Genomic DNA, 26472 nt, shown 5'->3' on the forward strand with positions numbered 1-26472 from the left:
TCACGTCCAATGGCTGCGTCATCACGTTCAGTAGCTAGGCGCGCAATGGTTTTTAGTCATGTAACTCTATTGTAAATAAAACTTGTAAAATACTGAATTTTTTTTTAATAAAAAACGTTTTAATAACTAACCAATGGTTTTACTAACCCTGCTCTTGATTTACGCTACGACAGAGCTATTTTTAGATAACATAAGGAAATTGCGCTAAAATTGTCACTAGACTTTTTAATTACCTTGTTTTTATCAGAGGGGACAGTACACTATCTTGGTTCACAGAAAACTGCACAACTAAAAACTGCGCAAACAGATAAATGCGCAAACAAAAAAATGCGCAAATATACAAACTAATTATATTAATACACTTTAATTTTGTTTTATTTTTTGTGTAAAAGTGTTTTATTGTGCTACATTGTACATGTGGCTATTCTTTGTTAATGTCTAAATATGCTGGATTTCAGAAAACAAAAAAAAATGTCCTTGCGCACTATTACTGCACCTCACATGTTATAAAAATAGACAGGGATACTAAAGCCCGCAAATGGGATGGATAGGGCAAATCCTGAGAAGAATAGAGGATAACATCGCAAGCAAAGCAATAGATTTGAATCCCTAGAGGAAGAAGGAAGAAGGCCGGCCAAGGAAATCCTGGAGGAACAGTAGAAGATGAGGCAAAGGCTGCCGGGCTTACATGGGAGCACATATAGAGAGCCGCTCAAAACCGAGTCCAATGGAAAAGTAAGGCTGCAGCCTATTGCTCTTCAATGGCCTCAAAGGAATAAATGAAGTATCACTATATTGAGATTAGGATCATCAATATTAACCTATTATATAAATACATTAAAAACAAATTTTTTCGTTTTTCCGCAACTCCTTTTAAACTCTCCTATTACTACTATTCTTAATTCTGACGAGTAGCCTACTTGTAGCCGAAACTTTAAAAGCGGCGCCAAACCAAACACTGATGACACAGAACCTTCTTCCATCTCAGCCGCACCACCTGACGTGTACCAGCCAATCACCGGCGGCGCCCCCTGACGGCGTTAAATGGAACTCACCAAGCAGACACCAGAGTGAAAAGTTCAAAGGTCAATCAACACATTCAGTCCATGACCTAGTTACCATAGTTACGGCGCTCTCGTAAGTTGGACATTAATAAGGCCACATTTTTTTCCCAGTTGGACATTAACAAGGCCGAAATTCTTAGTATATATATATATATATATATATATATATATATATATATATATATATATATATATATATATATATATATATATATATATATAAGTTCTTGCGATCTCAACATTTAGAAAAAAAAATATTTCTTTTTCAAACCAGCTCCACCACATTCTCCAATCTTCAATTCTAAATTCGCTATTTGTCAGTAAGACATTTTAACAAGGTCTAACCTAACCTTGACCACTAATCTGAACCTAACCACCAACCTAACCCTAACCACCTACCTAACCCTAACCATCCAACTAACCACCCACCTAACCCTAAGCACCCACCTAACCCTAACCACTCACCTAATACAACCAGAACCACCCACCCACCCAACCGTAATCACCCACCTACTTAAGCAACCACCTAACCCTAAGCAACTACCTAACTCTAACCACCTAACCACCTACCTAACCCTAACCACCCACCTAACCCTAACCATCTACCTAACCCTAACCACCTAACCACCCACCTAACCCTAACCCTAACCACCAACCTAACCCTAACCACCCACCTAACCAGTACTCACTTGGTTTTGTTAACCGGTTCACGTAACTTAGACATCAACTTCCGGGCCGAGAATTCTATAATGTGCTTGACGTTGTGGACGTAATCTTCTGTTAACTTCAGCTGGTGATAAAATTAGTGGAATCGATTACTGCTTGATTCTTGGTCAGTATCGTCACATGGTGACAAAATAAGTGGAATCGATTACTGTCTGTGTCTTGGTCAGTATCGTCACGTGGTGACAAAATAAGTGGAATCGATTACTGTCTGTGTCTTGGTCAGTATCGCCACGTGGTAATAGAATAAGTAGTATCGATAACAGGTTTTGTTTTAGTCAGTATCGTCACGTGATGAAAAATAGTAGTATCGATTACTGGTTGTATATTTGCCAGTATCGTGACATGGTGATAAAATAAGTGGAATCGATTACTGGTTGTGTCTTGGTCAGTATCGTCACGTGGTAATAGAATTAGTAGTACCGATAACTGGTTTTGTTTTAGTCAGTATCGTAACGTGGTGAAAAATTAGTAGTATCGATTACTGGTTGTATCTTGGTCAGTATCGTGACATGGTGATAAAATAAGTGGAATCGATTACTGGTTGTGTCTTGGACAGTATCGTCACATGGTGATAAAATAAGTTGTACCGATTACTGGTTTTGTTTTAGTCAGAATCGATGACTTCGTCAAAAACAGTAGTATAGATTACTGGTTGTCATTGTCAGTATCGTCAAGTGGTGATAAATAAAGTAGTATCGATTACTGGATGTGTCTTTGTAAAAGTGAGTAACTTGGTGAACAGCTCATATATAAACTAGTATTAACAGTAACCTTCACTCTATATATAAGCTTATATCTAACCTTTTTATATACTTGTATATTCAGATATTGAATATAACTAATAACATAATTCATTTAAAATTAAAACAGGATAAAAATAAGCTTTATAATGAAGTGTTACTAATTACCACAATTACAAATGAATATGTGTGCATGACAAGGATGTAATGACCACCCCCCCCCCCTTGCATACCTTTTACTTCACCCTCCCGACTCTCATTTTATCTCGCCATACCCTCCCCACCCCCCCCCCCCCCACCCCCTTCCCCACTACCAACTTACCGATTCGTATTTCGAGTCCAATTGCTTGCTGTCCGTCAAAATATCCGGATATCCAATCCTCTCCTTCATGGCATTTGCCTGTAATATTTAAAGAATATTTCACGTTATTTTTTTAATTCAACCTAGCTCAAAAGATTCTAAAAGCTAATTATAAAAAACCGTATGTATGTATGGGTTTGTTTCACAATGAGTAGCTAGTTAGACACTGAATTATATTATTGAATGTGTTCTTAAATCAGTTCTTGAAAGTGTTCTTGCATGTGTTCTTAAATGTGTTCTTGAATATGTTCTTGAAAATGTTCTTGAATGTGTTCTTAAATGTGTTCTTGAATGCTTTGTTAAATGTGTTCTTCAATGTGTTCTTAAATGTGTTCTTGAATGTGTTCTTAAATGTATTCTTGAATATGTTCTTGAAAGTGTTCTTTCACGCACATTAATGTAATGTGTCTAATAAATATAAACAGAAAAGCAAGACATATTTGAAATGACAGTTTTAAAAATAAGTAATTTGTGTTAGAATTCTTGTTAAGATTAGAGTAAAAGTGTGTTAAGTCTGTAGGTTTAATCCTACCTAAGTACACCAAGAATGTCAAAGAGTGTCTTAAGAAGGCTATGGCGGGCCTTATATAAACACGCAGAAAACAAAAACAAAGCCATTTAGGGATTGTTACGAAAAGCGTGAGCTAAAATTACACGCCGGCCAAACAACAACATGACACCGTAAATGGCTGAAACGAGATGACGTCATCAGCTGACCCACTAATTATTCCATAATGCTCGGTGCTTTGATAAAAAAAAATCTTTAAAAAAGCCCGTCATCCTATAATTTATCTAACCCGGAAACAGTGAAGTCTAGACGGCCTAATTAGGAGTGATGGAACATCTTAGTTTGAGAAGTTCATGCCATACCCTGCTATGTTGATGCTCAGGGGTTTGGTATTTAATGTGTAGTTCACAGCAGATTAACCCAACATAAGTGTATGACAAGGAAAAAATAAAATCACTATTTGTGTACTTTAGTTTTTTGTTTCTTTCTAGCATAAAGAGTATGTTTGGAACTTTTAAAAACGTGCAAAAATTCGAAATCTATATTTTAACAAATATCGATATTTTACTCCTCCATGAGTTCAAAATAATTCTAAAACGAAATCCTTTAAAATAATCATCCTTTAAATACACTGAAAAAAACCTTGCTGTCTTTACTGAAAGCTTAGGCCTGAAATTATTTAGCCGTGAAAATAAAGTTCATCAAGATGGTAAGCTGATCTGCTAATTATCTCAAGCATATCAATAGTTATCGAAAACAGATTGATCATGTTAATAATTATTTTTTTTTAAGTTTAGGGGAGATCACTCCCGCTTTACTTATCAAGTTCTTTCTGCTCATACATTCAATGATTTGTTCTATTGTAGAGGCCATACTCATACATTCAATGATTTGTTCTATTGTATTGGCCATGCTCAGGTTCTTGAAGGCAAACCTGCGTTGTCATGCATAAATTTTGACAGGCTTATCCATAAAATTCACAAGAAGGCGATCTATAGACTTGGATACATCTATCACAGTAGTGGAAAAGATGTGGCTTTTCTGCTTTTTTTTTTTTTTTTTTTTTTTTTTTTTTTACAGAAATCCACACTCCAAATTTAAACTATTTTTTCATCTTTAAAGAACTTTTATATAAACGTTTTTTTCCCCCGCCTCAGACATGTAATTAACAGCGTCAGTTTGCCGTGTCATGTTCGCTTTGGTATTACAGTTTTCAGCATCGGCTTGTGAGGACTGATACAGATTTACAATAGTAATATTTCTTTCTTGCTTGTAGCCTACTTTCATTTATTTAAGATGGTTTACGTATACATAGATCTAATACAAAACGTCTAAATAAAAAAAAATTTAAAAAATTAAAAATTAAAAAATAAAAAAAAAACCAACCAGAAAATGCAAATGTGTAATTAAATGATGATTCAAAGGATTTTTTTCCTCGGCGTGGTTAGTGAGTGGAATTTTTTTTTTTAAATGATTAAATTATTGTCAATTACTCGTTTCTTTTAAAAATAGATTAGAATTTCATTTACGCTTTTTATATTTTAAATACATCAAAAATACAAACTCATTTATTTATTGTTATGAGTAATTTGGTTTTTTTTAATGTTACTGTTTAATCTTTTACCAAATGTTAACTTTACTAGAGATATTTTATTTTCAAACAAAAAGTTATGTACTATTTTGGAAATTTTAATAAATTTTATATATGTTATCGCCCTTCACTAAAAATTACAAATGGGACGTAATAAACGCATATTTATACACTCGGGCTGTCTATGTACTGTGTGGAATACTTCTCATTGAGGAGTTACGAGACTTGCCACATTTTACAAATTAACAAACAAAAAAAAACCCATTAATTATAAATTAAATAAATGCATATATAAAGCTCTCAGTGTTGCACTCTGTTCTGTGTATGTAGGCTATATGAGTGTGCGCGCGTGCAGAGTTTCTTCCAGGCATCTCTCTTTTTACCGCCCCCATCCCCTTCGAACGAAATGAAATTTATATAATTTATATAGAAAATATATACTTTTAACAGTGTCCGCCTCCCGAAGAAAGTCTACCGCCCCCCCCCCCCCCCCCCCGAAAATTTCAAGTGCCCCCCCCCCCCCCGGAAAAAAAAGTCTGGAAAAAACACTGCGCGCGTGTGTGTATGCGTGTGCGTGTATGTGTGTGAGAAAGCAGGCTAAAATCGGTCCATATAGCATTAAACATGCTAATACATAATACTCAATTGTGTTGAAGGAAATCCCGCACATCATCTACTAGTAAGAGCGAAGAAGAAGAAGAGAAGAAAAAGAGAAGAAGCCTCAATTCATCAGCTGCACACCTTCTTATCACATCCACCAGTCCACCTCTGTTTTTATTATTATTCATGACCGTCCAGAGGCGTAGCGACCCTTCCCGGCGCCCGGGGACAAACTATTCGATTTGCACCCCCCCCCCTCAAACGTTTGATTTGCACCCCCCTCAACCTTTCAATTTATTTCTCCAACCCATTTTGGCGTCCCCTAAGGTCGGCACCCGGGGACATATGTCCCCGTCACCCCTTTAGAGGGGTTACTATGTAAAAACCTCTCTCACACACACGCACGCAAACACAAACACAAAGTCAGCATGTTAGTTCTAATTATAGAAATGACCTCTGACCTTTTCTTTGGCGAACTCTTTGGTCTTCTCGTCCATCCAATCGTTTTCTTCCAGTAGGTCGTTGAAAGCTTCGCGGATGTTGTGGATCATCTCTAGGGCCTGTGGGTTTAAATATACGGCTTTAGCTGGGTTAGAGGGGAGGGTGGGGTGGGAGTGGGAGATGGGTGGGAGTGGTGGGGTGGTAGTGGATGGGTAGTAGTGGATGGGTGGTAGTGGATGGGTGGTAGTGGAGGGGTGGTAGTGGAGGGGTGGTAGTTGATGGGTGGTAGTGGAGGGGTGGTAGTGGATGGGTGGTAGTGGAGGGGTGGTAGTGGGAGATGGGTGGTAGTGAGATATGGGTGGTAGTGGCTAAGTGGTAGGGAATGTGGTAAGAATCATATTAATTTTTCCCGTTGGTACCCAAGACACACGGGGCAGACGAAGGGGATTGTGTGGTCAGCCCTATGCCCAGCCGCCTTGTTTTCCGCAAGTGCCCATCAGAGCAAGCAAGAACTGACCCTGACCTTGCTACTAGACACAAACAAGAACTGACCCTGACCTTGCTACTAGAACTGACCCTGACCTTGCTACTAGACACAAACAAGAACTGACCCTGACCTTGCTACTAGAACTGACCCTGACCTTGCTACTAGACACAAACAAGAACTGACCCTGACCTTGCTACTAGAACTGACCCTGACCTTGCTACTAGACACAAACAAGAACTGACCCTGACCTTGCTACTAGACACAAACAAGAACTGACCCTAACCTTGCTACTAGAACTGACACTGACCTTGCTACTAGACACAAACAAGAACTGACCCTGACCTTGCTACTGTACACAAACAAGCACTGACCGTGTCTTTGCTCTCCTTCTTGAAGTTGTCCCTGATAAACATGGCACCAACAATCATCCCAAGTTTCTCATTGGCTGACTCGACACATTTCTTCCACCTCACCTGGTCCTTCTTCACGCCCTGAGAACATTTGGTCGACAAAATATCATCATAATGGCAAAAAATCATCAGCAAGGCAAAATATCATTCATTCGACAAAATATCATCATATTGACAAAATATCATTAGTAAGACAAAATATCATCATAATGACAAAATAGCATAAGTACGACTAAATATCATCATAATGGAAAAAATATCATCAGTACGACAAAATATCAGTACGACAAAATGTCATCAGTACGACAAAATGTCATCAGTACGACAAAATAAGTACGACAAAATATCATTCGTACTACACAATAGCATGAATGCGACAAAAAATATTGCCACTACCAAAGAATATCATCAATACTGCAAAATCAGCACAACAGAATATCATCAATCCGACAAAGTAACATCATTACGGCAAAATACGACACATTTCCATCCGTACAACGAAATATCAATACGACAATAAATTTTTAACACCCCACCTGTATAACAAGCTTATAACTGACCTGTATAACAAGCTAATACCTGACCTGTATAACAAACTTATAACTCACCTGTATAACAAGCTTATAACTCACCTGTATAACAAGCTTATAACTCACCTGTATAACAAGCTTATAACTCACCTGTATAACAAGCTTATAACTCACCTGTATAACAAGCTTATAACTCACCTGTATAACAAGCTAATAACTGACCTGTATAACAAGCTTATACTCACCTGTATAACAAGCTTATAACTCACCTGTATAACAAGCTAATAACTGACCTGTATAACAAGCTTATAACTCACCTGTATAACAAGCTTATAACTCACCTGTATAACAAGCTTATATCTCACCTGTATAACAAGCTTATAACTCACCTGTATAGCAAGCTTATAACTCACCTGTATAACAAGCTTATAACTCACCTGTATAACAAGCTTATATCTCACCTGTATAACAAGCTTATAACTCACCTGTATAACAAGCTTATAACTCACCTGTATAACAAGCTTATAACTCACCTGTATAACAAGCTAATAACTGACCTGTATAACAAGCTTATACTCACCTGTGTAACAAGCTTATAACTCACCTGTATAACAAGCTTATAACTCACCTGTATAACAAGCTTATATCTCACCTGTATAACTAGCAATAACTCACCTGTATAACAAGCTTATAACTCACCTGTATAACAAGCTTATAACTCACCTGTATAACTAGCTATAACTCACCTGTATAACAAGCTTATAACTCACCTGTATAACAAGCTTATAACTCACCTGTATAACAAGCTTATAACTCACCTGTATAACAAGCTTATATCTCACCTGTATAACAAGCTTATAACTCACCTGTATAGCAAGCTTATAACTCACCTGTATAACAAGCTTATAACTCACCTGTATAACTAGCAATAACTCACCTGTATAAAAATCTTAAAACTCACCTGTATAACAAGCTTATAACTCACCTGTATAACAAGCTTATAACTCACCTGTATAACAAGCTAATAACTGACCTGTATAACAAGCTTATACTCACCTGTATAACAAGCTTATAACTCACCTGTATAACTAGCAATAACTCACCTGTATAAAAATCTTAAAACTCACCTGTATAACAAGCTTATAACTCACCTGTATAACAAGCTAATAACTCACCTGTATAACAAGCTTATAACTCACCTGTATAACAAGCTTATAATCGTTGCTGGCTTTTAGAATTGGCTCCGAGAACTCAGGCGCTAAGTTCATGATGACGCGCCATACCAGGTAATTAGCGACAGTCCTGGGAGATCGAATACACGTCATTATTTATTACGTCACTTTGGTTTATCATCATGGTGGGGTTTAGTATTAGTCGTGACGGGGTTTAGGTATGATCGTGTCAGGGTTTTGTCATGGCTTATGAGGGGTTTTACAATACTACGAGCTGACCCGCGACGTAGCATACGCCGCTATCTAGTTGTTTTATTTTCTACTTATCAACAATTCATAATTTGTGAATTCGACACTACCCCGACCCCCTGTCTTCCCCCCACCCCCACCCTTATCAGTAAAAGCAGCCGTTTACAGACGACAATGAAAATATCAAGCAGAACTTATTATCTCCCCTAGTTTCAAATCGTTTAAATACTAAATTATCTGCACCTAATAGCCGTCACTTATTCGAACCGGCTCTACTATAGTAAACATTCGGGGTAAACCATAGCTCACCTGAAATGTGGGGGTAAGAGTGGTGGCTAAACTGCGTAGTGTTTTCTATGGTCCCCATGAAGATAATTATATAATTATATAGATTGTGGGGGTTTAGTTGAGGTCGTGTCGGGGTTAATCATCGTCGTGTAGGGGTTTTAGTACTGTCGTGTCGGGGTTTTAGTACTATCGTGTCGGGGTTTTAGTACTGTCGTGTCGGGGTTTTGTCATTGTCGTGTCGGGGTTTTAGTACTGTCGTTTCGGGGTTTTGTCATTGTCGTGTCGGGGTTTTAGTACTGTCGTGTCGGGGTTTTGTCATTGTCGTGTCGGGGTTTTAGTACTGTCGTGTCGGGGTTTCAGTACTGTCGTGTCGGGGTTTTAGTACTGTCGTGTCGGGGTTTTGTCATTGTCGTGTCGGGGTTTTAGTACTGTCGTTTCGGGGTTTTAGTACTGACGTGTCCGGGTTTTAGTACTGTCGTGTCGAGGTTTTAGTACTGTCGTGTCGGGGTTTTAGTACTGTCGTGTCGGGGTTTTAGTTCTGTCGTGTCGGGGTTTTAGTAATGTCGTGTCGGGGTTTTGTCATCGTCGTGTCGGGGTTTTAGTACTGTCGTGTCGGAGTTTTGTCATCGTCGTGTCGGGGTTTTTAGTACTGTCGAGGTTTTGTCATCGTCGTGTCGGGGTTTTAGTATTGTCGTGTCGGGGTTTTGTCATGATCAAGGTGGGGTTTTGTTACGGTCGTGTCGGGGTTCTGTTATGGTGACGTGAGTGGTTTAATTATGGTCGTGGAGGGTTTTTGTCACCTATACCAGGGGTCGGCAACCTTTTGAAGCGGAAGAGCCAAAAGTTACAATTTTCAAAATTTCCCTGGTTTTAAAGAGCCACTTACATTTTTTATTTCAAATATTTTATTTTTTATTAAGATTATTAGTATTTGTTCAAGGAACTGGAGAGCCGCGTCTTGTTATCAAAAGAGCCGCTTGCGGCTCGCGAGCCGCAGGTTCCCGACCACTGACCTATACCCATGTCTGAACACAGTGGCACAATGCGGATAGACGTACCTGACATCCGTCTCCTGTACGACCTTGAGAGCGTCCTGGAAGTAGGTGGTGGCGAATACGACCAGCGGTTCCTCCTCTGTGATGGGGTCAGGGATCAGGTGGGTCAGGTAGGTCATCAGGTCAAACTGTAAAGTTACGCGTAAGTTACGGGTCAATTTGTGGTAATATTTTTTTTAATGCCAATTAAAAGAATTTTTTTCTTTAAACAGAAATTATTCAATGGAAAACGGGGGGAAAAGGGAATTTGATCGCGCTATTTTTACGAGGGCCTAATGTCGAAACATTTTGTTTTCCCCTCATCTGTGTTTGTTTTAGTAAGACTTAAGCGTTGCCTACGTTTCATAATATTGACTACTCCACATCTTAATCAAGGCTATCTACAATATTTAGACAATCACTCAAATGATTAAAAACATATGTACGTAAATTCGCAAATACGAAACTTCACGGTAATAATTATCCTTCTTCTTTTTCATTCTTAATTCTAGTGTTGGAAGGGATTCCCTATAGCACAGTTAAGTATTATGTGCCAACTTGTTATGCGTTATATAGCCCGTTGGCTCAGATTTCAGGCTACTTTTCCTTTTTAGATTTGCTTCCACAGCCCTTGTCCAACCAAGATCAAACTACAAGGCAGCAGTTGTTTGATTTTAGAGTTGTCTCTCCTAAAAGAGTTGCTGTCGCCTTCAAGGTTAACTGTAGGGTTGTGTTTTTTTTTCTAACAAGTACTTCAAAGTGTAAAAAAATTGATACCCCCCCAGTGGCGTAGCGAGGTCGGGTGTCACCCGGTGCGGCACTTAATGGTGTCACCCCCCCCCCCCCAGAGGCATAGAGACCCTTCCCAGGGACAAACTTTCAAATTTTCGATTTGCACCCCCCCCCCCCCCTCAAACTTTCGATTTGCACCCCCCCCTCGAGTTTTTCTCTATATATTTTGCTATTTTTTGCCTTGGTGTCACCCCCCTAAATGGTGTCACCCGGTGCGGTCCGCACCCCCCGCCCCCCCCCCCCCTCGCTACGCCCCGGTCCCCCCCCCCCTACCACCCAAAGGATGCGAGACTTGTAAATCTACGTCACTATCTTACCATTTATTTTCACACCGCGTTCAAGAACTGTCCTAACTCCACCTACTATTAGGCGTTAACTTCCCCCCACCCCCAGGCTCAATATAATGAAGCGGCCCGCCTCACCCTACCATTAGGCGTCAACTGCCCCTCCCCCTCCCTCCTAACGACTCCCTGCCTTGGTATAATGAAGCGAGCCGCCTCACCCCACGGGGTCAGTCACGTGATCAAGGGGCCAGTAACTCGCGGGGTTTATTTATCTAGCCGCGTCTTTAAGTACCCGGCGAGACCGGCGCTTTGACCACGCTATCCGGCACTCCATAACCTACGCCGTCCCGGCATGCCGTCTACTACTTCCGTTTCTCGTCCTCACTCTTTCAACTAAACGCTTACACGCCTCCATTATCGATCCACTAATACTACCCCTCCCCCCTCCCTCCTTCCTACATAACGTACACAATGCCGACACAATCATTCATTACGTCGCTGATCTAGTATGTAATTTCATTTTTAACGTGACAAAGACATAATATTGAAAAAAAAATGTAATGATTTTTTTTTAGGTTTTAAATTTTTTTTGGATCGGACAGTTTGGAAATTGAGGTAGATTACGGCGCTGCTTTGATGTGTATATATTATATATTTATATATATATATATATATATATATATATATATATATATATATATATATATATATATATATATATATATATATATATATATATATATATATATGGCGGACGTTTTCCTGAAAGACACTTGCCCGAATGCCGTTTGCCCGAAGGCCGATTTCCCGAATGGACACTTGCCCGAATGCGACACTTGCCCTAATGGGACAAATGCCCGAATGCGACAAATGCCCGAATGGACACTTGCCCGAATGCGACAAATGCCCGAAAGCTGTTTGCCCGAAAAATGTTAATATTAGATAAGAAATAATTTCACCAAATAGACATTCTTAAATAATTCAAGCTTGAAATTTCGATAATAAACATATATATATATATATATATATATATATATATATATATATATATATATATATATATATATATATATATATATATATGTGTGTGTGTGTGTGTTTGTGTGTGTGTGTGTGTGTGTGGAGAGAGAGAGAAGCACACCCACACCATGACAAATGTCAGCAGACAAAATCATCACACAACATCCAACACACTATACACATAAATCTTACACATCAACAAACACACACGTTATCATACACACTTGCTAGCAACAACACACACCACACACACACACCACACAAACAAACAGGTAAAAGTAGATCTAAAACCCACATACACCAGGCATTAGTTTCTGGAAGTCCCTTATGGTCTTCTTGTCGTAGAGAGCTCCAGTGTCGTGTCGCTCCTCATTGGGTCGTGACGCCTTCAAACACAAACAACACATACTTTAACATTTAAACTTTAAAACTTAAACCATCTAGGATTTTAATGGGATCAAAATTTGCAATGTTAAAACAGAATTACAGCAACTTTTTTGTTTCAAAGCGTACATGTTTTTCCTAAAGTTTATGATAGTTTAAATGTATGTATGTGCTAATGGAACAGAGCTAGAAGAGGTCGAAGACTTTAAGTACCTCGCCAGCTATATATCAGCAAATGGCAGCATCAAGAAAGAAATAGCCACTCGAATAGCAATGGCAGTACAAGCTTTCAACAGACTCGCTAAGACCTTGAAATCATCCTCACTGCAGCAGAGAACTAAAATAAGGATCTACAAGTCTATTGTACGCTCTGTACTCCTCTATGCTGCAGAATCATAGAAACTAAACAAGAAAGGAGAGAGCCGCCTAAGAGGCTTTGAAAGAAGATTCATCCAACTATTCTCAGGATGAAGTAGGACGACAAAATCTCGAACAAGGAAATACGACGAAGGACAGCCTTTAACAACATTGTCTTAGAAGTACGAATGCGGAGATGGCGATGACTAAAGGTAGACGATTTAAAACTATTGGTCTAACTAAACCTAGAGGCACACGTTGAAAAACAATTGGTCTGTTAGTCCTCAGTGTAGCACAAGATCACATAATTTAAAAAAAAAAAAACTAACGTTTGCTAGTTTAGTCTCAAACTCCAGAATAGCCTCCACCTTTTGTGTCAAGTCTGGTCCTTTCCCGCCTAGAAACTCAATCACTTTTTTCATAAAACGGCTGGGGAAAAAAAGAAGAAATTTACAACATAAGATCACACATTTACGAACTTTAAAACTTCTTTATAATTTAAGTATAAACGATTAACTACTGAACAGCTTATTGTGTTCCAGGTATGACTTTCACCGAAATATTACATAATAAAGAATGTCCGTTCTTGAAAATGTTTATGTCATATCTCATTTACTACCTATGCTTCTATGAAACTTCGTCACGTAAGAGAGACTCTCGTAAATATAAGACGTTTGTTTTTAGGGGAGTTAGCGAGAAAGGCTGTTGTCTCACTAGGCTAAATCGAAAGCTAATTATTTTTAATTCAAAAGATAGTCTACTCGTTTAAAATATGCGATTGACTCCACCCCGCAACCACCCCCCCCCCCCCCGCGCCCCCCACACACACCATTTTTACGAACTAAACCGAAACAATGAACCAACCAAAATATTGTTTAGTTTATTAGTTTAGACCAGTGGTTCTTAACCTGGATTCAACAGAACCCCAGGGGTTTCGGTGAGTCAGTCTCAGGGGTTAGGCAGCAATCGAGACCGACACCCGACTCCTGTGACTCACGATCTCATTTTGTCAGTGCGGACGATAGAACTATTAACAAGTGTTCGGTCAATGCGCATATAAAACTGTTGGGGTTCGGTACCTCCAAAAAGGTTAAAGATCATTGGTTTAGAGGTTATTTCCGCTTTGAGACCAGAACATTAACTATATTTGATCAGTGTTAGGCATTTTACAGATTGTTAAAAATAAACTGTTAAAATAATTAGTTAAAACGTGCTAAAATAATTTGCTAAAAATATTACAAATAATTCGCTTAAATAATTCAATAAAATAATCAGTTAAAATAATTAGTTTTAAAAATTTGTTTTAGTAATATATTAGATAATTTGACAAAAAATAGTTCTTTATAATATTTTGCTAAACCTTTAACACCACAACTTTAAAATTAAGCTTTAGAACTATAGAAATAGTTTAAGAAACAAAATATATACATTTAACCTCCCTAACTTTTTAAGTTAAAATAAAAAATCTAAAAAAATAATTCCAGGTAGATATTTGAAAAACAAAGGTACAAAGGCTAATCATATCAAACTTTAAACATTGTCAAAAATTTTATTCTATACACATTCTTTGATCAAGAAATATTATTTCTTTGATTTGGCGAACAACATCTTAAAATGTGTTACGTTGCTTTGACGGTGCAGTCATCAAAGAGATGGATTGGAATTTTTTTTTTTAATCTGAAGGATTTTCTCGCTTTGAGCACTGAGATTATTTATAAAAAGAAAACTTTAAAACGCGCACTCGTAAGAAAACACAAACATTTGACAAAAAGAAACAAAATACGATCACCCCAACTTATCTAAAATGAATTTTTTTTTAAATATAGTTTTTTTTTCAGAAAAAAATAAAAAACCTAAACAAGAAATAAAATCCAATTTCACACAATTTTTTTTTTTATTATTTAGTGGGTTTTTTTTATAACTAAACAAAAATTTAAATAAAGGTAGATAACAGAACCCTACCTGTAGGCTAGTTTATGCTCACTGTGGTTAGGTAATAGATAATATTCTTTGCTAGGCATTCCGAAGTTTCCCTGATCAAGCTGAAAAAATTCAAACAAAAGATTCATGCTCTAAACCACTAGTTGATGTACAAATATATATTGGCTTCTTAGTTCTTATTTCTAGTGGTAGAAGGGATTTCCTCCAGCACAATTACGTTTCAAGTTTCATCTAGTTATGCACCATATAGACCGTTGGCTCAGATTTCAGCCTGCTTTTCTACCTGGATTTGCTTCCATAGTCTTTGACACTTTGTTTAACCAAGGCAGCATATTTTTTTTATTTTAGAGAGTTCTCTCCTAGATGAGTTGCTGCCCCTAGCTAATGTGTCTTGTCTGTTCGGGGTCTGAACTCGGGACTATTGAAGTATACTTTGAGTAATTTAAGTGTAATCACATATATATGACCAATCTATCTTATACTATCTATACTTGACCAATCTATCTTATACACCAACCTGTTTTATATTGACCTATAAACCAACCTGTATTATATTGACCTATATAGCAACGTGTATTATATTGAACTATATACCAACCTGTATTATATTGAACTATATACCAACCTGTATTATATTGACCTATATAGCAACGTGTATTATATTGAACTATATACCCACCTGTATTATATTGACCTATATACCAACCTGTATTATATTGAACTATATACCAACCTGTATTATATTGACCTATACACCAACCTGTATTATATTGACCTATATAGCAATGTGTATTATATTGACCTATATACCCACCTGTATTTTATTGACCTATATACCAACATGTATTATATTGACCTATATACCAACCTGTATTATATTGACCTATATACCAACCTGTATTATATTGACCTATATACCAACATGTATTATATTGACCTATATACCAACCTGTATTATATTGACCTATATACCAACCTGTATTGTATTGACCTATATACCAACATGTATTATATTGACCTATATACCAACATGTATTATATTGACCTATATACCAACCTGTATTATATTGATCTATATACCAACCTGTAATATGTTGACCTATATACCAACCTGTATTATATTGACCTATATACCAACCTGTATTATATTGACCTATATACCAACCTGTATTATATTGACCAATATACCAACCTGTATTATATTGACCTATATACCAACCTATCTTATATTGACCTATATACCTACCTGTATTATATTGACCTATATACCCACCTGTATTATATTGACCTATATACCCACCTGTATTATATTGACCTATATACCAACCTGTATTATATTGACCTATATACCAACCTGTATTATATTGACCTATATACCAACCTGTATTATATTGACCGACGAGTTCTTGTCATCTGCCCCTACGGCACTCAACAAAAAGGCCGCCATACTTCCGGTATCCATCAGTCGGACTTTGGCCAACGTTCTGGCCAGGTTGAAACCCTCGCTTGACCAGCGGTCATCCAGAATCGGCCAGCCACCAAGTTCGTTAATTAGGTCGTCCACAATTTTCCTGCCGTCCACTGCGCTAATTGCTGAATAACAGATTTAAAGTTTTTAAAAGTTAAGTTCAGAAAATATAAACAGAAACAAATTTGAGTAAGTAAATACCCTTTCAAGGTCCATTGGGTAGGTGGAGTAGAGTTCACCTGTTTCAGTGACCTGGGCATATGAAGGGATAGCGTGGTCAGCACTATGCCCAGCCGCCTTTACTTTCCCTAACGTGAGTTAGGTACCCATCAAAGTTCAGTGGACTCAGGGACATCGTACACTATCAAACCCGGGATCCGAACTCAAGATATTCGGGTCAGAAGTCAAATGCTCTATTGTTCGACCACACCATTCTGGTTAACGGGACAGAACAAAAGTTTTAAGAATAATTTTTTTATAGACCTTGAGCAGAACGAGGGAAAAAAACGATTTCTGAATTTAAAAAGTATTTTGGGTAAATCGAAAAAAATTAAACACAAAAGCTGGACAAGAATAAGTGAAACAAACTTTAAAAATAAATATCTATTAAAAAAAATTAATTCATTTTTATCATATTTAAAAATTAGCAGAAAAAACTGTCAACATAAGGATATGCAAAAGGAAACCAACACAAAGATGAAATACTGACCTACTAGCTAGCCAAAACAAAGATGACCTACAGGCTATAAGCTAACCAATACCAAGATGACCTACTGACCTACTAACTACTAGCTAACGAAGACAAAGATGACCTAATGACCTACTGGCTACTAGCTAGCGAAGACAAAGATGACCTACTGCCTACAAGCTAGCCAACACAAAGATGACCTACCCTACTAGCTACAAGCTAACCAATACAAAGATGACCTACGGACTTACTGAAGTTGATGCAGGACCTATAGAAGAGTTTAGCCTTCATCGTGGCGTCGCTGTCCTCGGGTCTCTTATGGTCCTCTAGCAGAGCTGAAACAAATCAAATAAATAAAGAGCAATATTTTTTTTACATATATGAGGTAGAACAAAATCTGTTTCACCCTCCTAGATAGAGGGGAGAGGGGGATAGAAAGAAGAGATATGTGGGGTGGGGGGAGCTGTCTTTGCTGGGGGAAAACACATACAAACACTCAACTACCGATTTGAACCTTTAACCCAAATAAAAACTGACTTGCTAATTCACGCAAATGTTTTCTCATGGATTTATTCAAACACTACCCGAAACATTTATACCATAAGCATGCTTTTGAACCAGACGGTGGTGCAGGTGAAGTAGCGCGCACCTGTTTCTATGGCCTCGGCTTGTGAAAAGACAGTGTGGCCAGCATCTATGCCGAGCATCTTTTACTTTCTCTAAGATAAATCAGGCGCTAATCAGAGCTTAGAGGTGTTATATGGACAAGAACCAGGGATTCGAACTCGAGACTCTTGGGTTAGCAGTCGTATGCTCTACTAACCGATCACGCCGTTCAAAAACTTATACAAACAATGCCACAAAAAAAAAACAACAACTGGACGTCTCACGTCTCACATATAAATATCCATGTATATGTATTTATACACACACACACACACACACACATATATATATATATATATATATATATATATATATATATATATATATATATATATATATATATATATATATGTGAGTATATTATATATATATATGAGTATATTATATATATATGAGTATATTATATATATATGAGTATATTATATATATTATATATATATAGGCCTATACATCAGGTATATTCCCACACGTTTTAATAGCCTTCAACTTTAAATTAAGCGACCACGCCCTCCCCGACCCCCACCAGAACAAAGACATCGGACGGCTCGTGTTAACGAGAGCGCAGGTGGGCGGGGTCTAAGTAGTGATAGGCTCATTTATAACAGTGATGAATTATCTCGCACTGTATCATCAATAAATGCTTAATCAAGGGAGGTAATTAAATGAAAGGTTCTTAAATGAATATAAAACAAAGTACATTTTGTAAAAAGTATAAATTGATGTTCATTTTCCTTCAAAAAGTTTTTTAATTTAAACCAAACAGATATTAATTTGTTCATTAATATTGTTTGAGGTTAACAATTTTCAAAGTTATAAATTAAAATTATGATAAGTGTTGACTTTCATAACTGTTAGATTATTTCATTAATATTTTAAAACTCAAATACGACTGGTAGCTTGATGTTTTACTAGCAGTAAACTTCTCCGTTACTTTTGATTTTGTTAACGAGGATCTAAATTTATTTTGTCAAATTAGCTGGTTGTTAAAAGAAATAAACGCATGCCTGAAAGTGGAATTTACAAATATAATATAGAGATCTATTAAAAAATCAGTTGTATAAAGTTAAAAAATGCAGAAATTGTAAAAAAAAATTAATAAATTTGAGAATACCTTTAAGTTACTTAATACATTTCTATAGTAAACTTTACAATATTTTAATTATTTTTTGCATTAAATATATATACCGTGTCATTACTTTTTAAAAGAATTGCGTCTGTTACTGCTAACATTAATACTATTAAAAATATTACTTTACTGTGCATGTGCACACATTTTTGGCACTAAATAGACCACCAAATACACCATCACTTACAATACACTGCTAAGATACCACCACATATAACACAGCACTAAACACACCACTTTCAACAAACTTCTAAACACAACACCAAACACACAATCAAACACAACATCTAACACACCACCTAACACACCACCAAACACACCACTTTTAAAAAACTACTAAACACAAAACCAAACAGAACACCAAACACACCACCAAACTCATCACCAATTTCAACACACCACAAAAGACCACCACTTTCTACAAGTCACCAACACACTACCAACACACAACTAACACACTACCACATTCAACTCACCACCTCTATCAACACACCAACAACATTTCACCACTATCAACACACCACCAACACACCAACAATACACCACCACATCCACCAGACTACCACCTACCCCTCATGATAATCAGTAGCTCGTCATACAACTTCTCGAAAGTTCCAAACGTCGCCTTGTCCTCGGGAATGACGTATTTCTTATTCCACATCCCGCAGGCATACTGGTAAAAGTCCTCACACGGCTGGGCAGTGAAGTCCATCCCGGACATAATCTGGGCAGCTGGGGGCAGATGGGCACTTGCGTTAAGTGAGGGCATAAATGACGTCAAAATTGTAAGGGAGAGGGTGTATGATATTTTCTACACGATGTTCACATAATGTGTAGTTACTTCTGTTATGGTTGGATAATGAGCGAGGCATATTGCAAAACTTCTTCTCCTTCTTCTTCGTTCTTAATTTTAGTGTTGGAAGGTATCCGCCTCCAACACAATTAAGGATACGTGTCAACTGGAGGCAGAGGCGTAGCGACTCTTCCTGGCGCCCGGGGCCAACCTTTCGATTTGCACCCCCCTTAAACTTTCGATTACATTTTCCAACTCATTTTGGCGCCCCCTAAGATCGGCGCCCGGGGACATATGTCCCCCCTGCTCCCCCCATCTATTTTGCTCTACTTTACGTGTGTTAGGTACTCATTAGAGCTGGGTGGATTCAGAGACTCAGAGACGTCCTTTCGACACTCAAGTCCCGGATTCGAACTCGTGACTTTCAATCACGCCCGTCTCAAACAAAAAAAATAAAAACTTGCAAAATATTCGCTATTACAACAATGATTTGAATCACTTGATTCGTTTGTTTCAAGGGAGGGGGGCATGCTAGTCTAGAAAATTGTGACGGTTGTCAATGGTTACTGTACCTGTAGTGACACACTCCTTTGTCATACACACGTTACTTGTTGAGTTTCCTGAAGAAATAGAATCGAAAAAATTGTTTACAGTAATGTTTGTTTTAAATTGTAATTTTGCTGGATGCAAAATGTGTTAAGATACCTGCAACCAGTGGGGGAGGGGCTGTTGGGGGGAGGAACCACCCACCACAGGTGCGAGTATTTGCAAATATATATATATATATATATATATATATATATATATATATATATATATATATATATATATATATATATATATATATATAATTGATTGTGTGTGACTGTGAGAGAAAGAGAGAGAGAGTGTCTAAAAACGGAGTCCCATCATCAGTAATACCATTTTTTACGATGACGTAAGTTTGGCTAATCAATACGACACACGTCGTGAACTCTCCTTCACCTAGCCATAAATAAAGATCAAACACATCGTGGTGTAGATAATGATATAACAGCGAGAGTCACAACTCCGCAGATATCCCATGGAGCCAATATCTTAGCTGTTCCATCAACTGAACCTCCCTAACTAAAGTTACGACAACAAAGACAATCCATGGTATAAAAGAAGCCTCAGTAAAATGTGGTGAGGGGGGGGGGGAGTGTTGGGACTTACGTCTAAGCATTTCCATCAAATGAACATACCTAGCGAAACCCACCACAACGAAGACGACCCATGATACAAAACAAGCCTCAGTAAATGGTGGGAGGGTGGCACTTACATCTAAGCTGTTCCATCAAATGAACGTCCCAATGAAACCCACCACAAAGAAGACAACCCATGATACAAAAGAAGCCTCAGTAAAAGATGGGAGGGTGGCACTTACGTCTAAGCTGTTCCATCAAATGAACGTAGAAGGCGACGGGGGGGGGGGGGCTGTTGGAACTTACGTCTAAGCTGTTCCATTAAATGATGAACGTAGAAGGTGACGGGGGGGGGGGGAACTGTTGGCACTTACGTCTAAGCTGTTCCATCAAATGATGAACGTAGAAGGTGACGGGGGGGGGGGGGGGGAACTGTTGGCACTTACGTCTAAGCTGTTCCATCAAATGATGAACGTAGAAGGTGACGGGGGGGGGGGGAACTGTTGGCACTTACGTCTAAGCTGTTCCATCAAATGAACGTCCCTGGCAAAAGCCACGACGACGAAGACGACACAGAGGACGAACAAGAAGCCACTGAGGAGCAGAAGATACAATTCTTTTCTCGACCAGCGCCGTAGACAATTTCTCTTGGACTTTTGGTTCTCATTTTTTGGGAAAAACATCACCTGCAAACAGAGATGTTAAAAACATCATTTGAAAACATAGATTTAAAAAACAACCCCTGAAAAAAGAGATTTAAAAACATTACCTTAAACTTTAAAAGAAAAAAAACATCACCTAAAAAGTGAATTTAAAAATATCCCCTAAAAAAGTGGATTATAAATATATCACCTGAAAAAAAACGAAATAAATAATATCACCTGGAAGAGAAAAATAAATAAATAACAAAACCCGAAGACAGAAAATAAAATAAACATCACTTAAAACTTCACCTACAAATAAAAGAAATCAGAAACAGATAAATCAAAAAGATTACCTAATCTTAACCCTAATCATGACAGCATTAGGAGCTATTAAAAATTGCACACCAAATAGTACTTCTCTTTGGTAGAAACTGGCCTACTTTAATACTTTACATCACTGTACATCTATATAGGGGAATATTTACGTTAAAAATCTTCTAGATCTAGATTTAGGAATCTGTTTGATTGACGTGGCTCTACTGACGTATCACAGACCTATTTTAGTGTGTCAGTGTTATGTGGCACATGCCCTGATATCTGATCCACGCAGGTTGGTGTCGCTCATTTGATGGTGTCACACATTTGATGGTGTCACACATTTGATGGTGTCACACAGTTAAAGGCCACACATTCAAGGTCACACATTCAAGCTGTCATTCGTTCAAGGTCACACTTTAAGGTATCACTCATTCAAGGTCACATGCAGATCTTTTCCTCAGGGTCCACCGAGATATTTTCATGGGGGCCCACCGATATATTTTCATGGGGGCCCACCGAGATATTTTCATGGGGGCGCACCGAGATATTTTCCTGGGGTCCCACCGAGATATTTTCATTGGGGCCCACCGATATATTTTCATGGGGGCCCACCGAGATATTTTCATGGGGGCCCACCGAGGTATTTACCTGAGGGCCCACCGAGATATTTCCTGAGAGGCCCACCGAGATATTTTCATTGGGGCCCACCGAGATATTTTCATGGGGGCCCACCGAGGTATTTACCTGAGGGCCCACCGAGATATTTCCTGAGAGGCCCACCGAGATATTTTCATTGGGGCCCACCGAGATATTTTCATTGGGGCCCACCGAGATATTTTCATTGGGGCCCACCGAGATATTTTCATGGGGGCCCACCGAGATATTTTCATTGGGGCCCACCGAGATATTTTCATTGGGGCCCACCGAGATATTTTCATTGGGGCCCACCGAGATATTTTCATTGGGGCCCACCGAGATATTTTCATTGGGGCCCACCGAGATATTTTCATGGGGGCCCACCGAGATATTTTCATTGGGGCCCACCGAGATATTTTCCTGGGGGGCCCACCGAGATATTTTTCTGGGGGCCCATTGAGATATTTCCTGAGAGAACCACTGAGATATTTTTTTATTGGGGCCCACCGAGATATTTTCTTGGGGGCCCACCGACATATCTTCCAGGAGCCAACCTAACCCAACACACCAAACAAACAAAAAATAGTCAAACCATTATTCAACACAAATCAAGCAACTTAAATAGCCTACTCTCCGCTTAAGTGGAATCCCCTGGGAAAGCGGAAGAGAGGGCAGTCCTGGAGGCGGAGTCTTCTTGAAGAACTAAAACCAACAGGGATGTCTTATAAGACAGCAAAATTAATAGCCGGAGATCGGATTAAATGGAAGGAAATGGTGGAGCCCCTATGTTCCTTAAGGAGCGAAAAGGACTAAGTCAAGTAATAATCTCCCCTGTTAAATATAATACTACATTTATTCAGATCTATAAATAGCACAATTGAATTCCCGAAATGGTACAAACTCAATTCCACCATTCAAGAATTCTACCCGAGCGTACTGTTCAATGAAAGCTACATAAAGCCCGTCAAGCTATGAAAGGGTGGCGCTTTAAACATGTTTAAATATTTTTTACGCTGCTCTTCGCTGTACGATCTCATAAAAATACGTCAATAAACGATGATTACCTTTTTTATTGTCACCCCCCCCCCCCTCTCAATTTTAAGGGCGTCGCCGGCTCAAGTAATGCCCATTTGCACAGACTAAAGCAAGATTTCTCACATCTTTGCTGCACCACCAGTGGATATCCACAAGGTTGGTTTTTCACCTTATCCGCCGATGCGCAGCACCACCATGTTATTAATGTGGGGGGGGGGGGGGTGTAACCGTTCTCATACCTGGGTACCGAACTTTTAACTTAGGGGGTGAGGCGCTAGACTACGTTATCCCTTAATACAGCCATTATCAGCAATTAAAAAATTTAAACCGTTAGACTATGCCAGCCACCTGTGCTATGCAATGAGAGTTGTTTATTTTCGACACTGACAACCTTGAGGTTCAATCATCGCCTCCAATAGCACCAACATTCTATCGACTACTACAATACTAATATATTTTCATGTAAAGTAACTACTTATGTAGTGGATACTATTACATATGTAGTAGATAATACTACATATGTAGTAGTATCTACTACATATGTAGTAGATACTACTACATATGTAGTAGATAATACTACATATGTGGTAGTTACTACTACGCACCATAGATACAACAACATCCGCTACTCCGCATTCCGTCCTCGGCGATTACAAAACACTAACAACTACCGCAATGATTACAACAACTAAAGTGACACCTACAAGAACAAAAAACAACAGCCAACTACCACATATATATTTACAACGACAGTAGTTATATCTACACGAACGCCAACAACAAAACAACAGCATCCACTACCAAAGCTACATCTACAAAAACTGCTGTAACGCCTATACCAGCAACAACAACAACAAAACAACAGCATCAACTACCACAGCAACACTTACACAAACAGCAGTTATACCTACTACACCACCGTCGACAACAACAACAAAAAAAACAACATCAACAATTACAGCTACACCTACACAGCCTGCAGTTACACCAATACCTCCACCACCACCACCACCACCACAGACAACAACAACAACAACAACGACAAAACAACAACAAATGCTACCCTACAACGTTTGCAGACACATATACAATGACAATAACAAAAAAAAACAATAACAACTACTACAATCATGCTAACAACACCTCACATCAACTGCATCAACATCAACATCAACACCCACAACAGAAACAACAACAGCAACATCTACCACACAAACAACGATTTCAAATAAACCTACAACAGCTACAACTATCTCAACTACGCTTACAACAATTAACACCACTGCATCAACGCCCGCAACAATAAAAACCAACAACAAACAACAGCAACACCTGTCCACCTACGCATACAACAACTTCTTCAACCAACAAAATTTTCATTCATTGCACACATTCCTACACTCGTCCAAAACGAAATCAATGCGATTCAAACGAATGCCTCGCCTATTAAAAGATTTAAAATCCTACTCGATATTATGTCAAAGTTCAGGTATACGATTCAAAGCAAATATCTAGCCTATAAAAAGATTTAAAATCCTACTCGATATTATGTCAAAGTTCAGGTATGGGACCGCTAAACAGCAGGTGGAATCCATTTCTCTAAACAGACGTCTGCGTCTGATTTAAATGGCACTCTATCTGCTGGTGAAACAGGTCTTCGGACACGTGACCTTAATGAGAATTTAATGCCAGATTATAAATAAATGCTTGGAGCAATTTTTTAAACTCGTATCTGGTTTACAAATATGCATGGAATTCAAAACGTTAAAAATAACAGCACTGCGAACATAGTTGTTCCGTTTTTAAAGTTCTGAATTTGTATCAACTGTTTCGGTTTTTTTGTTTATATATTGTCAAATCAGTTTCTTTTTTGTATCAATGTCTAGGTAGATTTAAATATTTCTAGTGGCATGATTAAAAATTAAATAACTATGTTAGCTAGATTTAATGCTTTTTTTTTGTAGTCACTGTTATTTTTTTGTTTTTAAATTAAACGTGTGGTTCAGCAATTTCTATCGACAGTATTTGGATTGCGAGGGGGACGAGCAGGCAGCATTGTGCCCAAATTTTGATGAGCAGCATAATGATGTACTCTAGGCAAAACAAAGAGGAGATTCATTGTTCTGTCATTGTCACTAAAGACCTAATTATTTTCAGATTTTAGGCGAATAAAAGAATTTACAGATGATGTCCCTAAATAGCTTCCACACAGCGGCCCAGCGTAATGTTCATTAAATTAATATCCTCATTAAAACTTTATCTGGCCCTATTTACTTTTCATTTTAAAACTAAAAAAGCATTAATAAATAAAAGTTTCATATTTTGTAAATGTACATGCAAGAATTTAAGAACAGCTGATTGTACCAAAACATCGTTCATCACTTGATCTGAAGGAATAATTTTATAGCACGGTCTTAATCTTGAAGAGAGAAGACGCTGCCAGCATTACAAGAGTATGATTATTGTTGTTAATGGTATCATTGACTGGCCGGTGGGGGGGGGGGGGGCGGGGCGGGGAGAAGGGGGTAGGGGTTCTTGTTAGTGCCAGAGAATGGGATAGTGGGGCGGGCAACCAGAAATTTGAGGGTGGGTAATGAATACGTATCCAGTTAATCGGCGGAAACTTCTAGAAGCGGGAGGTTCTTCAAATCAAAGTAGATCATGACACACACACGTGAACACACACACACACACACACACATATATACATATATATATATATATATATATATATATATATATATATATATATATATATATATATATATATATATATATATATATATATATATATATATATATATAAATTTAGGCTATCAAAGAGAGGATATCAGTAAGTGTAAATAGGTCAATCAATCGTCCTTTAACCATTATGGGGGTTGTTGGGCACCGACCGCAGTTGATAATACACTTTCCACACAACAATAACGTTCACCAGCATTCAATACAATATAGC

The 26472-nt window shown here is 38.1% G+C and overlaps 1 protein-coding gene across 2 annotated transcripts in view; it reads right to left on the bottom strand.

The window, feature by feature from the left end:
• LOC131954807 (neprilysin-1-like) overlaps positions 1-26472 on the bottom strand; it is a 46656-nt gene that overhangs the window by 19125 nt on the left and 1059 nt on the right. The window contains exons 2-15 of one of the 2 annotated variants that reach the window (XM_059318599.1): positions 21398-21569; positions 20293-20340; positions 19498-19659; positions 17387-17470; positions 16361-16572; positions 15001-15080; positions 13368-13467; positions 12597-12683; positions 10226-10350; positions 8658-8760; positions 6890-7009; positions 6052-6150; positions 2853-2930; positions 1754-1854 (exon numbers count right to left, since the gene is read on the bottom strand). In XM_059318599.1, coding sequence (XP_059174582.1) covers positions 1754-1854; positions 2853-2930; positions 6052-6150; positions 6890-7009; positions 8658-8760; positions 10226-10350; positions 12597-12683; positions 13368-13467; positions 15001-15080; positions 16361-16572; positions 17387-17470; positions 19498-19659; positions 20293-20340; positions 21398-21569 — 1571 coding nt within the window. Of the gene's footprint in view, positions 1-1753; positions 1855-2852; positions 2931-6051; positions 6151-6889; positions 7010-8657; positions 8761-10225; positions 10351-12596; positions 12684-13367; positions 13468-15000; positions 15081-16360; positions 16573-17386; positions 17471-19497; positions 19660-20292; positions 20341-21125; positions 21147-21397; positions 21570-26472 lie in introns of those variants that run through there. The other variant, XM_059318600.1, reaches the window with a different exon arrangement.

The sequence above is a fragment of the Physella acuta genome, unplaced genomic scaffold, assembly GCF_028476545.2.
Source record: "Physella acuta isolate Inbredline_101_S28 unplaced genomic scaffold, ASM2847654v3 ptg001031l, whole genome shotgun sequence".
Lineage (NCBI taxonomy): Eukaryota > Metazoa > Mollusca > Gastropoda > Physidae > Physella > Physella acuta.